Source organism: Protopterus annectens, chromosome 3.part1, assembly GCF_019279795.1.
Source record: "Protopterus annectens isolate FY-2018-M chromosome 3.part1, PAN1.0, whole genome shotgun sequence".
NCBI lineage: Eukaryota > Metazoa > Chordata > Ceratodontiformes > Protopteridae > Protopterus > Protopterus annectens.
Genome location: NC_056732.1, coordinates 1782875467 through 1782887576, shown reverse-complemented (window position 1 = coordinate 1782887576; position 12110 = coordinate 1782875467). Strand labels below are relative to the sequence as shown.

Sequence of the window (12110 nt, the reverse complement as noted above, 5' to 3'; positions counted from 1 at the left end):
TGGTTATCATTAATAGTTTTAACAAGTTAAAATGATTTTAAGAGTAGGTTACATTTTTTAACCAATTTGATAGGTGTTTTAATATTTATGAGCCACATAAGTTTGATTAGTTGAACCAGGATGCAAACCTTGACATTGGTCAATTTGAATTTGATTGCAGTATATATTTGTTAATTAAACATAATTAAGTAATCTGATGAAGTCCTACTTTCAGTGTGGACGAAAACGCATGGCTGTTTAAGAGCTTTCATGTATTGTGTTTTATTCATGGAATTACATTAAAACCTTCAGACTTTTGCTGGTGTGTACTCCTTTCCGTCCTTGAGGATATTTTTTGGTTCATGTAGAACACAGCCAGGGATATTGTCAGGTCCCATAGAAGCTGTATTCTTTGCCTTGGACAGTGCTATTTTAACATGTGCAACAGTAATACTGGGTGCCTGGCAATCTGCTGGTATTGTGACTGGTCATTTGGTGGGGAGAGACGGGTAAAGTTGGCACTGAATCTGTCGGCTAGTATATTGGCAATATCTGTTGGCGTGGTATAGGAGATGTCATTGTGCAACAGCTCTGAGCAAATCTGGGTATTGCCGTGGAGATTCTTTACATAACTATAGAAGCCCTTGTGGTTGTCTTTACTATCTGCTGCAATTCTGTTTTCATAGCTAGCTTTAGAGAATCTGATGAGGGATCTCAACTTTTTGTTGAGGCTGATAAGGGAGTTTTTCCAGTCTTGGGACTTCACCTTATTTCTCATCAGTTTCCTCCTCCTGTTGTGGAGTTTGTTTATGGCAGGGGACCACCAGATTGGCTTCCTTTTTTTTGGAGGAGAGTGTCTTGGTTCTGTTAGGTATGGCGATTGGGTATTGGGAATGCTGACAAAATTCCTGTTAGTGTGGCAACATTGCACATTTATGACTGTCATACTGAATTTGTCTCCTTGCACTAGCAGGTAAAGCTTTATTACTCAACTACATGTGTAGAATGTATATATATAATATATTGTTTAGAGTATATACATGTAAATAATTATATACATGCATACATATTTTAATTATTTTAATTCTTTAAATATGTTATACTCTAGTATTGCATATACATCTGTTTCTCACCAGTATTTACTACTGGTACTGAATGATATATTTAAAAAAATACAGCTATTGCTACAGCTCAGATGGTGTAGTGGTACATTGCTCTGACTATGGTGTAAAGGGTACCAAAAAACAGGTACCAAAAAAACACAAAACCAGCTACAACTCAGGAAAAGGCACTGGAGCGGCAATCAAATGAGTACGGACAATTCAGTAAAGTGCATAAAGTGCTTTTCATTTATTCAACTTCCTCAGATGCATAAAAACTTAAAATTAAGTTACTGCTTATAAGAACATGTGATGCACAGTTAGCCTATCGATATACAGTCTTGTGAGATCATCAGATTCACAAAACATGACTCTTTCTTTATGCAAAGGAAATGCAATGAAAAAAACATTTAAAATACATTAAGGATGTACTCTGCTGCTAAAACGCTGCATTTTTAATACACTAGTTACTGCCTACAGGTTAGGTAAATACTAAAACATATGCAAGTGTAAATTAAGTGCATGTTAAAAGGAAATCATAAATCTATATGAATAATAAAAAAAAAAAATAGATAAATAAGAGTGGATATATAAAAATATCCACATGCATTAATAAGTACATATGTATATATATAATGTCAAATTCTCCACTATATATTACACTAATAACTGGTGAATTATAAGCAAAACATGGGAGAAGGAAGGAAGGAAAATTCTGAAATTCTGTAATTATATTCCTTAACTTATTAATTTCACTACTATAAGTTAAACACATAGTAAGATCATTATTAAACCTGTTACTATCACTGATCAACACATGGGTTTCCTCTTGGTGGTTCTAGACTTTCTATCCAACGAACAGACCCCATCAACTTCAGACTCTCCATAACTCTTCTTAATAAAATCTAATCTGTTCTAAACCCACTTCAAACGCTTTTCTCCCTAGGAAGAGTCTAGAAGTCTGCATTGCCTGTCCTTTGATGAAAAATACATGTCTTGGATTCATGCTACTATGCTGTACATAGGAAGGTTGATAACAGTCCTTCCTGTGTATCCTAGCAGAAAAACTACCATCCGACTCCCTACTTATTTTTACATCTAGATATTCAATTTGTAAGATGGAATAGTTCAGGGAGAACTTCAAAAATCTGCTGTTATTATTCAGAGCTGCAAAAAAATCCTTCAATTGCTCAACACTGCCTCCCCATAACAAGAAAACATTGTTCACGAACCAACGATAGAACCATACCTGTCATCCTATCAAATGAAATATATTGGTATTCTCCCATTGTGCCATAACAAGATTGGCGTAGCTTTTGGCACAAGAAGTGCCCATGGCTATGCTTGAAACCTTTAAAAAGTATAACCTGTCAAAGATAAAAACGTTATACTCGAGAACAATCTCCAGTAGGTAATAAATGAACTATACCCACTATTTTTGATCAAAAAAGCTTTATTCATACCAATGTCATCTAGATTAGGAATAGAAGTAAAAAGTGAGGTTACGTCAAGGGCATCCATTAAATTGATCTCCTTCCATAAATTTCCCTTCAAAAACAAGTAAAGTTCTTGCAAAAAATTATTGTCACACATCACCACAGGATATCACTCTAAAACAGGCCTCAATTGCTTGTCCACATATATAGATATCGGTTCGGTAAGCCAACCTGACCCTGCCACAGCTGGCCTAAAAGACGAAGTAAAAGGGTCCTTGTGTATCTTTGGCATCACATATAGATTAGGCCCTAAAGGATTCTCTACTAAAAATATTGAAATAAATATTTAGACATAATGTTAGTCTGTAAACACTCAAGTCAATGATCTTACAGTTTGTTCCCTCATACAGTCTACTAATGATTTATCAATGACTTTGTATGTAGTGGTATCACTTAACATATTGTTTATAGTGTCAAAATAATATCCTCTGTCCACCACCACAGACCTACCTTTGTCAGCTGGCCTAATCACGATAGGCTGGTCATTCTGCAAAGCTGACAGTGCTCATCTGTCCTCAATTGTCAGGTTAACAAAACCCTTCACCTTACTCTCATTGTTTAACAACTTGTAAATATCCTCACAGGCCCGCATAAAAACATATAATACCACGTGGCTGTGTGATACGTAGGCAACTGTACAGCATCGTGTAAATCAGTATTAAACATCAACTTTAGTGAAATACTACGAAGAGACTGTTTTCATTGTACTCTTAATATAGTTGTCGTGTTGTAATCATGACTTTGCCTGTACATTGCCTGTACTTAAGTGCAAAAGACTTCATAGGTTCATAGGCTGGTACTCGGCTATCAGCCCTAGGGCCTATACAAGCCTAGCCATAACAATTCCCTGGCTATTTCTTCCCACACTATTTACTTCCCTGGACCCCTGTCTAGAAGGGCTACTGATGTGATCCCCGGGGTGAATTTTCTTTCTCCCATCCAATCGTCAAGGTTCCTTTTGAAGAGGGCCAAAGAGGCACTTTGCTTGATATGTATGGGCAGTCTATTCCAGAGTCTGGGGAGTCTCTGGGTCAGGAACCTATCCCTCCAGCATGTTTTGTTTAATGTGATGACAAGGTTTAGATCCCTGGAGCGTGTGGCTCTGAGGGATTGGCATTTCTTTAAGTGTAGCATGTCCAACAGCTCTGGGTTTGACATGGCCTTGTATGTTAAGCTGAGATCACCTCCGAGTAGATGATATGCAACAGAGTATAGCTGTAGTTTTTTAAGGCGGTCAGCGTAGGGTATCTGCTTTAGGCCTGTGATTCTTTTAGTGAGGTATTTCTGTGGCCTTTCCAGTTGTTGCAGATGTCTTGAGAGGTACATACCAAACGGTGCGTTGTATTCTATAATGGGTCTAATGAGGGATGAGTACAGTGCGATAATGACCTCTTTTTTTTTTCTGGATGAAAAGCCCTTAGTGATGAGGTGTGCCACATAGAAGGATTTCCTGACTGTTGTGGCAATGTGGTTATCGAAGGTGAGACCACTGTCCACCTGTGTCCCTAAGTCTCTTATCACACTTTCGGTGTTTAGTGTACTGCCAACTATGTGGTAATTCACGGGTACATGTTTTTTCCCAAAGGGGATAACTGTACATTTCTTGGCATTGAGCTTGAGCCCATGGCTCTGGTACCAAGCATCTGTTTCTGTAAGGCCCTTTTGTAGAGTATACACATCATTTGGGGATGCAATAATGGCTCCCAGTTTGCAGTCATCTGTGAATTTTGTTAGCCAGAGTCCCTTAGTGTTGGCCTGTACTTCAGAGAAGTATATGCCAAACAAGAGCAGTCCCAGGACTGAACCCTGAAGTACTTCACTTGTCACTTGTCTGGAGCTGGATTTGGAATCGGCTACTTTTACAGTGTGGGTTCTGTCAGTAAGTCAGTTGGCAACCCATTGGGTGATGTGTGGATTAATGCCCAGCTTAGTAAGTTTATCAATGATTCCAGAGTGGGGGATGGTGTCAAAGGCCTTGGCGAGGTCTAGATAGGCTGTGTGGACCACCTTACCCTTGTCCATGGCTCTGGAGACTGATTCGAAGAAATCAGTCAGGTTCAGGAGACAAGATCGGCCTTTCATGAACCAAAACTGGGTGGGGTCCAGTGTTTGAAGGTTGCCAATATCTTTGTTTATAAGTTCCATGATAATACGCTCCATGACCTTGCAGATCAGGCTCATCAGACTAATGGGACGGTAGTTTCCAGGATCCAAGTTGGATCCCCCCTGTGGAGTGGGATAACTGTAGCTCTGCACCACTCAGTGGGCATGAAACCTGAGATGAGGCTATGATTAAACATGACACTTAGGTGAGGTGCCAGTTCATATTGTAGTTCATGTAGTACACAGCCCGGGATGTCATCTGGTCCCATGGATGCTGTATTTTTAGCTTTGGAGAGTGCGTTTTTTACCTGTGTGGCCATTATTACCGGAATTTGGCAATCTTCCGGTATTGAGATGGGCCATTTAGGGGGTGAGAGGGGGGTGAAGTTGGCACTAAATCGATCTGCCAGGATATTGACAATATCCTTGGGATTAGTATATTTAATGCCATTCTGTTGTAGCTCAGAGCAGATCTGAGCATTGCCTTTAGATTCTTGACATAGCTATAGAATGCCTTGTGGTTGTCTTTGGAATCTTTGGCAATTTTATTTTCATAACTAGCTTTGGAGGATTTTATGAGGGATCTCAGCTTCTCACTGAGGCTGGTAAGGGAGTTTTTTGCATCCTGGGATTTTCCTCTTTCCTGCAACTATTTCTTACTTCTGTTGTATAGTTTGTTTATGGCAGGGAACCACCAGATTGGCTTCCCTTTTTTGGAGGAGAGCATCTTGGTTCTATTTGAGATGGCACGATTCATGCATGAGTGGATGTGCTCGTACAGTGCCTTAGTGTAGTGTATTTCTGCTGCAGCATTTTGGTTATGTCTCTGTACCCTGACATGGTCTTTATAGTAAGTATAATCTTATTTACATAAATATTAGTTACTGTTTGTCCTCAGTTCACCACAAGATACTGCTGGTAATCACAACAAACACATGCATGTACACACTCAGATAGACATGCACAAATAATGTACACTATTCTGGGGTCACTTCAAACCCACAGAGTGAATCCCCCCTTAGATGTAGTTAGGGGTAGAGACATCTCTCCACAGCTAGGTGACAGGTAACAGTACCAGAGTAACCTCTGTAAGATTTCCCAACGTCACAGCCATGCAGATACAATCATGCTTCTGTGCTGACATTGGGTATGGGTCTTGTCTCCCATCTGTAACCCCAGGTATGACTGCGAGTCTGATATGTGAGATGTTCTTATCAGTCTATCAACAAGCAGGTGTGGAAAACAGGAAGTCAGGGAGACAAACCATGTGCCAACTACTAACATAGCCACAGGTAAATATCAGCTGTACCCCCCTCACTGAGATTTGGTCCTTGACTTTGACAGTTATGTGGAAATCCAAGACAGATCAGCTGGTCTAGAATTGGTTATTGTAAGTAATTTCTGAGATAGGGTTTCCATGATATAGATGGTTTTCAAGTCAAAATATGAATCCAGTTAATGTCAACTGATTGGTTTATTAGAAAACGTTATTTTTATTTCTGCAATAACTATATCACAGTTTGATGTCATTAATCGTCGGAGACCACAACTAATTAAAATGGGATTTATGTTTTGTGCCCTGCTAGACCTGAAGGAGTAGAACATTACTAGGGAATAATTCAGCAAAGACATTTTCATTTGTATTTCAAACTGTACTTATGCTGTACTGATGTGTACTGTTTGTGGCATTTATGAACTTCGGCCTTTCCATCCGAGTAAAACTTGTAACATGAACTGCTTTCTTTTCACAGGCCTGTGTCATCTGACCTTGGACCCTAACACAGCACATCGTAGGCTCACTCTGTCTGAGGACCTTACCAGTGTGAGTGGCAATGGTGTTAAACTACAGCTCTCTTACAACCCTAAAAGATATGATTCATATGCCAGTGTGCTGGCATCACAGGGCTTCACATCAGGAAGGCATTACTGGGAAGTGGAGGTGGGGTGCAAGACTCAATGGGAGTTAGGTGTTACCAAAGAGTCCAGCAACAGGAAGGGGAAAGTTGAAATTAAACCAGAGGATGGATACTGGATACTACATCTGTTTGACAAGATGTACTGGTCTATGGCTTTGTCAGTCCCACTTCCGGGACGAATTGTGAAACCACAAAAGGTTGGAGTGTATCTGGACTATGAGAGAGGTCAGGTGTCATTTTACAATGCAGATAACATGTCCCACATCTACACCTTTACTGATACTTTCACAGAGAGACTTTACCCATATTTTTGGGTTGGTTCTTCACATCTACTAAGCCCGTTTCAAAAACTGTAACAATGATTTGCATACACCAATGTTTATTACCAAAGAAATTGTTGATATATCCAAATGTCTATAAAATACATTTTAGTCACTGTATAACAAAGTAAAAACATACCTATTTCAGAGCTGCTATAATAGTGACATGTACACAGTATAAGTATATTTAGAAGTGAGATATTACTGCATAATTAAACAGCTGCATGAGTTTAATTCTATGTACTGCACTTCTAATACACAAATATTTACTCCAGGGGGAGATGGTGTTGAAGCAACATTTTTACACGACAACTAATAGAAAATTGCATTACCTCTGAGCATTATATACATCACTGCATATGGAAATTATTGCTGCCAAAAGTCATATGGTGTTTTCTTAAGTTGTACATACGCATTGCCTGCTTGTGGAACCATTTATAAATCAATTGCCAGGGCATATGCAGTCACAAATTTCTACTCAGTAATCCTTGGCAGTTTTGGAAAGTTGAAACTGTAGTACTTCACCTAGATATCAGTTAGTGTTTGCCCTGAATTTTCTCCCAACATTCTAGACTTTTAAATTTGATGAAAAGGTATAAATCCCCTGCTTAATGAACTGTTTAGTAAATGTTATTATTGCTGCAAAATATTATACTTGCTTATTCAACTTAAGAAGAATGTCTGACAACTTCTCTTAATGACATTTTGATTATCTGGAGCTTTTTACTTGTATCATGCAAGCAAACTGCCAAATAAAAACAAAGGATTACATTTCTGTGGCATTTTTTCTAATCTAAAATGCTTTAAATACATGGTGCTTAAAATTGGTAGTGAATGAATAAGTAGCTCCAGCCAGTTTGAACAGTCTGACCGACCCACAGACTGAACACTGCATGCATAGCCTCAATGACCCACAGCCTGAACACTGCATACACAGCCTCACTGACACACAGCCTGAACATTGCATGCATAGCCTTACTGACCCAGCCTGAACACTGTATGCATAGCCTCACTGACCCACATCCTGAAGACTGCATGTACAGCCTCACTGACCCACAGCCTGAACATGTACAGCCTCACTACCCACAGCCTGAACACTGTATGCACAGCCTCACTGACCCATAGCCTGAAGACTGCATGTACAGCCTCACTGACCCATAGCCTGAACACTGCATGCATAACCTCACTGACCCACAGCCTGAACATGTACAGCCTCACTATCCACAGACTGAACTTTGTATGCACAGCCTCACTGACCCACAGCCTGATCATTGCATGTACAGCCTCAGTGACCCACAGCTTGAACTCTGTATGCACAGCCTCACTGACCCACAGCCTGAACATTGCATATACAGCCTCACTGACCCACAGCCTAAACATTGCATGTACAGCCTCACTGACCCACACCCTGAGAGCTGCATGCACAGCCTCACTGACCAAAAGCTTCACTATTGCACGTACAGGCTCAGTGACCCACAGCCTGAACACTGCATGTATAGTCTCACTGACCCACAGCCTGAACACTGTATAGACAACCTCACTGACCCAGAGTCGGAACACCACATACACAGCCTCACTGACCCACAGCTTGAACACTGCATGCACAGCCTCACTGACCCACAGCCTGAGTACTGCATACACAGTCCCACTGACCCACAGCCTGACCACTGCATGCACAGACTCACTGACCCACAGCCTGAACACTGCATGCACAGACTCACTGACCCACAGCCTGAACACTGCATGCACAGCCTCACTGACCCACAGCTTGAACACTGCATGTACAGCCTCACTGACTCACAGCCTGAACTCTGTATGCACAGCCTCACTGACCCACAACCTGAACATTGCATGTACAGCTTAACTGACCCACAGCCTGAAGACTGCATGCACACCCTCACTGACCCACAGCCTGGACATGGCATGCACAGCCTCACTGGCCCACAGCCTGAACACTGCATGCACAGCTACACTGATCAACAGCCTGAACAGGTTGTGCGTCAGTGAGGCTGTGCATGCAGTGTTCAGGCTATGGGACAGTAAGGCTGTAAGTATTCAGGTTGTGCGTCAGTGAGGCTGTGCATGCAGTGAACACTTACAGCTTTACTGACCCACATCCTGAACACTGCATGCACAGCTTCACTAACCCACAGCCTGAACACTGCATGCACAGCCTCACTGACCCATGGCCTGAACATAGCCTCACTGACCCACAGCCTGAACACCGCATGAACAGCCTCACTGATCCACAGCCTGAACACTGTATGCACAGCCTCCGTGACCCACAGCCTGAAAACTGCATGCACAGCATCACTAACCCACAGCCTGAACACTGCATGTATAGCCTCACTGCCCACAGACTGAGCTCTGTATGCACAGCCTCACTGCCCACAGACTGAACTCTGTATGCACAGCCTCACTGATCCACAGCCTGAACATTGCATGTACAGCCTCACTTACCCACAGCCTAAACACTGCATGTACAGCCTCACTGCCCACAGACTGAACTCTGTATGCACAGCCTCACTGATCCACAGCCTGAACATTGCGTGTACAGCCTCACTTACCCACAGCCTAAACACTGCATGTACAGCCTCACTGCCCATAGACTGAACTCTGTATGCACAGCCTCAACCTGAACACTGCATACACAACCTCACTGACCTACAGCCTGAGCACCACATGCATAGCCTCACTGACCCAAAGCCAGAGCACCACATGCACAGCCTTACTGACCCACAACCTCAAAACAGCATGCACAGTCTCACTGACCCACAGCCTGATCACTACATGCACAGCATCACTAACCCACAGCCTGAACACTGCATGTACAGCCTCACTGCCCACAGACTGAACTCTGTATGCACAGCCTCACTGATCCACATCCTGAACATTGCATGTACAGCCTCACTTACCCACAGCCTAAACACTGCATGTACAGCCTCACTGCCCACAAACTGAACTCTGTTTGCACAGCCTCACTAACCCACAGCCTGAACATTGCATGTACAGCCTCACTTACCCACAGCCTAAACACTGCATGCACAGCCTCACTGACCCACAACCTGAACACTGCATAGACAGCCTCACTGACCCACAGCCTGAACACTGCATAGACAGCCTCACTGCCCACAGACAGAACACGGCATCCATAACCTCACTGACCCACTGCCTGAACACTGCATGCACAGCCTCACTGACGTACAGCCTGAACACTGCATGCACAGCCTCACTGAACCACAGCCTGAACACCACATGCACAGCTTCACTGACCTGCTGGCTGAACACTGCATGCACAGCCTCACTGACCCACCGCCTGAGCACTGCATGCACAGCCTCACTGACCCACAGCCTGAGCACTGCATGCCCAGCCTCACTGACCCACAGACTGAGCACTGCATGCACAACCTCACTGACCCACAGCCTGAGCACTGCATGCACAACCTCACTGACCCACAGGCTGAACACTGCATGCACAGCCTCACTGATCCACAGCCTGAACACTGCATGCACAGCCTCACTGACTCACAGCCTGAACAATGCATGCACAGCCTCACTGACCCACAGCCTGAATACTGCATGCACAGCCTCACTGACCCATGGCCTGAAGACAGCCTCACTGACCGACCTAGAGCCTGAACACCACATGCACAGTCTCAGTGACCCACAGCCTGAACACTGTATGCACAGCATTACTGGCCCACATCCTGAACACTGCATCCACAGACTCACTGACCTAGAGCCTGAACACTGGATGTACAGCCTCTCTGACTACAGCCTAAACTCTCTATGCACAGCCTTACTGACCCATGGCCTGAACTCTGCATACACAACCCCACTGACCCACAGCCTGAACACTGCATCCACAGCCTCACTGATCCACAGCTTGAACACTGCATTCACAGCCTCAGTGATCCACAGCCTGAACACTGTATGTACAGCCTCACTGCCCACAGCCAGAACACGGCATCCATAACCTCACTGACCCACTGCCTGAACTCTGTATGCACAGCCTCCCTGACCCTCAGCCTGAAGACAGCCTCACTGACCCAGAGCATGAACACTGCAAGCACAGCCTGAATGACCCACAGCCTGAACACTGTATACACAGCCTCACTGACCCACAGCCTGAACACTGCATGCACAGACTCCCTGACCCACAGCCTGAACACTGGATCTACAGCCTCTCTGACCACAACCTAAACTCTGTATGCACAGCCTCACTGACCCATGGCCTGAAATCTGCATGCACAGCCTCACTGACCCATGGCCTGAATACTGCATGCACAGCCTTACTGTCCCATGGCCTGAATACTGCATGCACAGCCTTACTGTCCCACAGTCTGAACAGTTCATGCACAGCCTCACCGACTCACAGCCTGAACACTGCATGCACAGACTCCATGACCCACAGCATGAACACTGCATGTACAGCTTCTCTGACCACAGCCTGAACTCTGTAGCACAGCTTCACTGACCCATGGCCTGAACTCTGCATGCACAGCCTCACTGACCCACAGCCTGAACATTGTATGCATCAGTTTTATGGGTAAGGACTGTTGGCTATGATACCAGAGTTGTCAAGTTGTATGCATCCCTGTATGTATTTTGTCTTATTTAGTTGTCCATTTTTCTCAGAAAGAGCGTCTTCTGTGTGGAGACATGCGTGAATGGGCGTACCTTCGTTGAAGGTTCTGTGTCAGGGCTGGCAACTCGGCATGTAAAAATCTACTGCCAATCATTAGCAGACCGGAGTTCCGCTGTGGCGACCCCTAACCGGGAAAAGCCGAAAGACACAACAACAAAAAGTTGTCCATTTATTGATTAGAATGAATGCAGTTTGGAAATGGAAGAATGAACCTAGAGTCCTAGATACTGTTCTCTGTTGAGAAGTGTTTTGTTTTAATAAAAGTATCAGAACGCACCTCTGACATACTTTTCTAGTGTATAGAAAGAAACTTTTGTGGGTGACGAAACAAGTCCTGAAAGACTGGGTCAATGTGGATAGTGATAAAAACAGCAAAAACTGATTGATGTGCTATTTGTATTACTTACAGACAAATTATTATTAACTCTATAGTTTTTATGTACTGGCTGAGTAATATTTTTACCTCCATGTCCGTAATAATGACTGCATTTATGGGGGAGCAGAAATTAATGGAATTTGCTTTAGTTTTTCCAGTTTGGACTGGTTTT

At 43.3% G+C, this 12110-nt stretch overlaps 1 protein-coding gene across 1 annotated transcript in view; it reads left to right on the top strand.

The window, feature by feature from the left end:
* Positions 1–7685, top strand: part of LOC122797867 (nuclear factor 7, brain-like) — a 367293-nt gene extending 359608 nt beyond the window's left edge. The window contains exon 11 of the mRNA XM_044066389.1: positions 6430–7685. Within this exon, the coding sequence (XP_043922324.1) occupies positions 6430–6950 (521 nt within the window). The 3' untranslated portion in view covers positions 6951–7685. The remainder of the gene's footprint in view (positions 1–6429) is intronic.
* The last annotated feature ends 4425 nt before the right edge of the window (positions 7686–12110 follow it).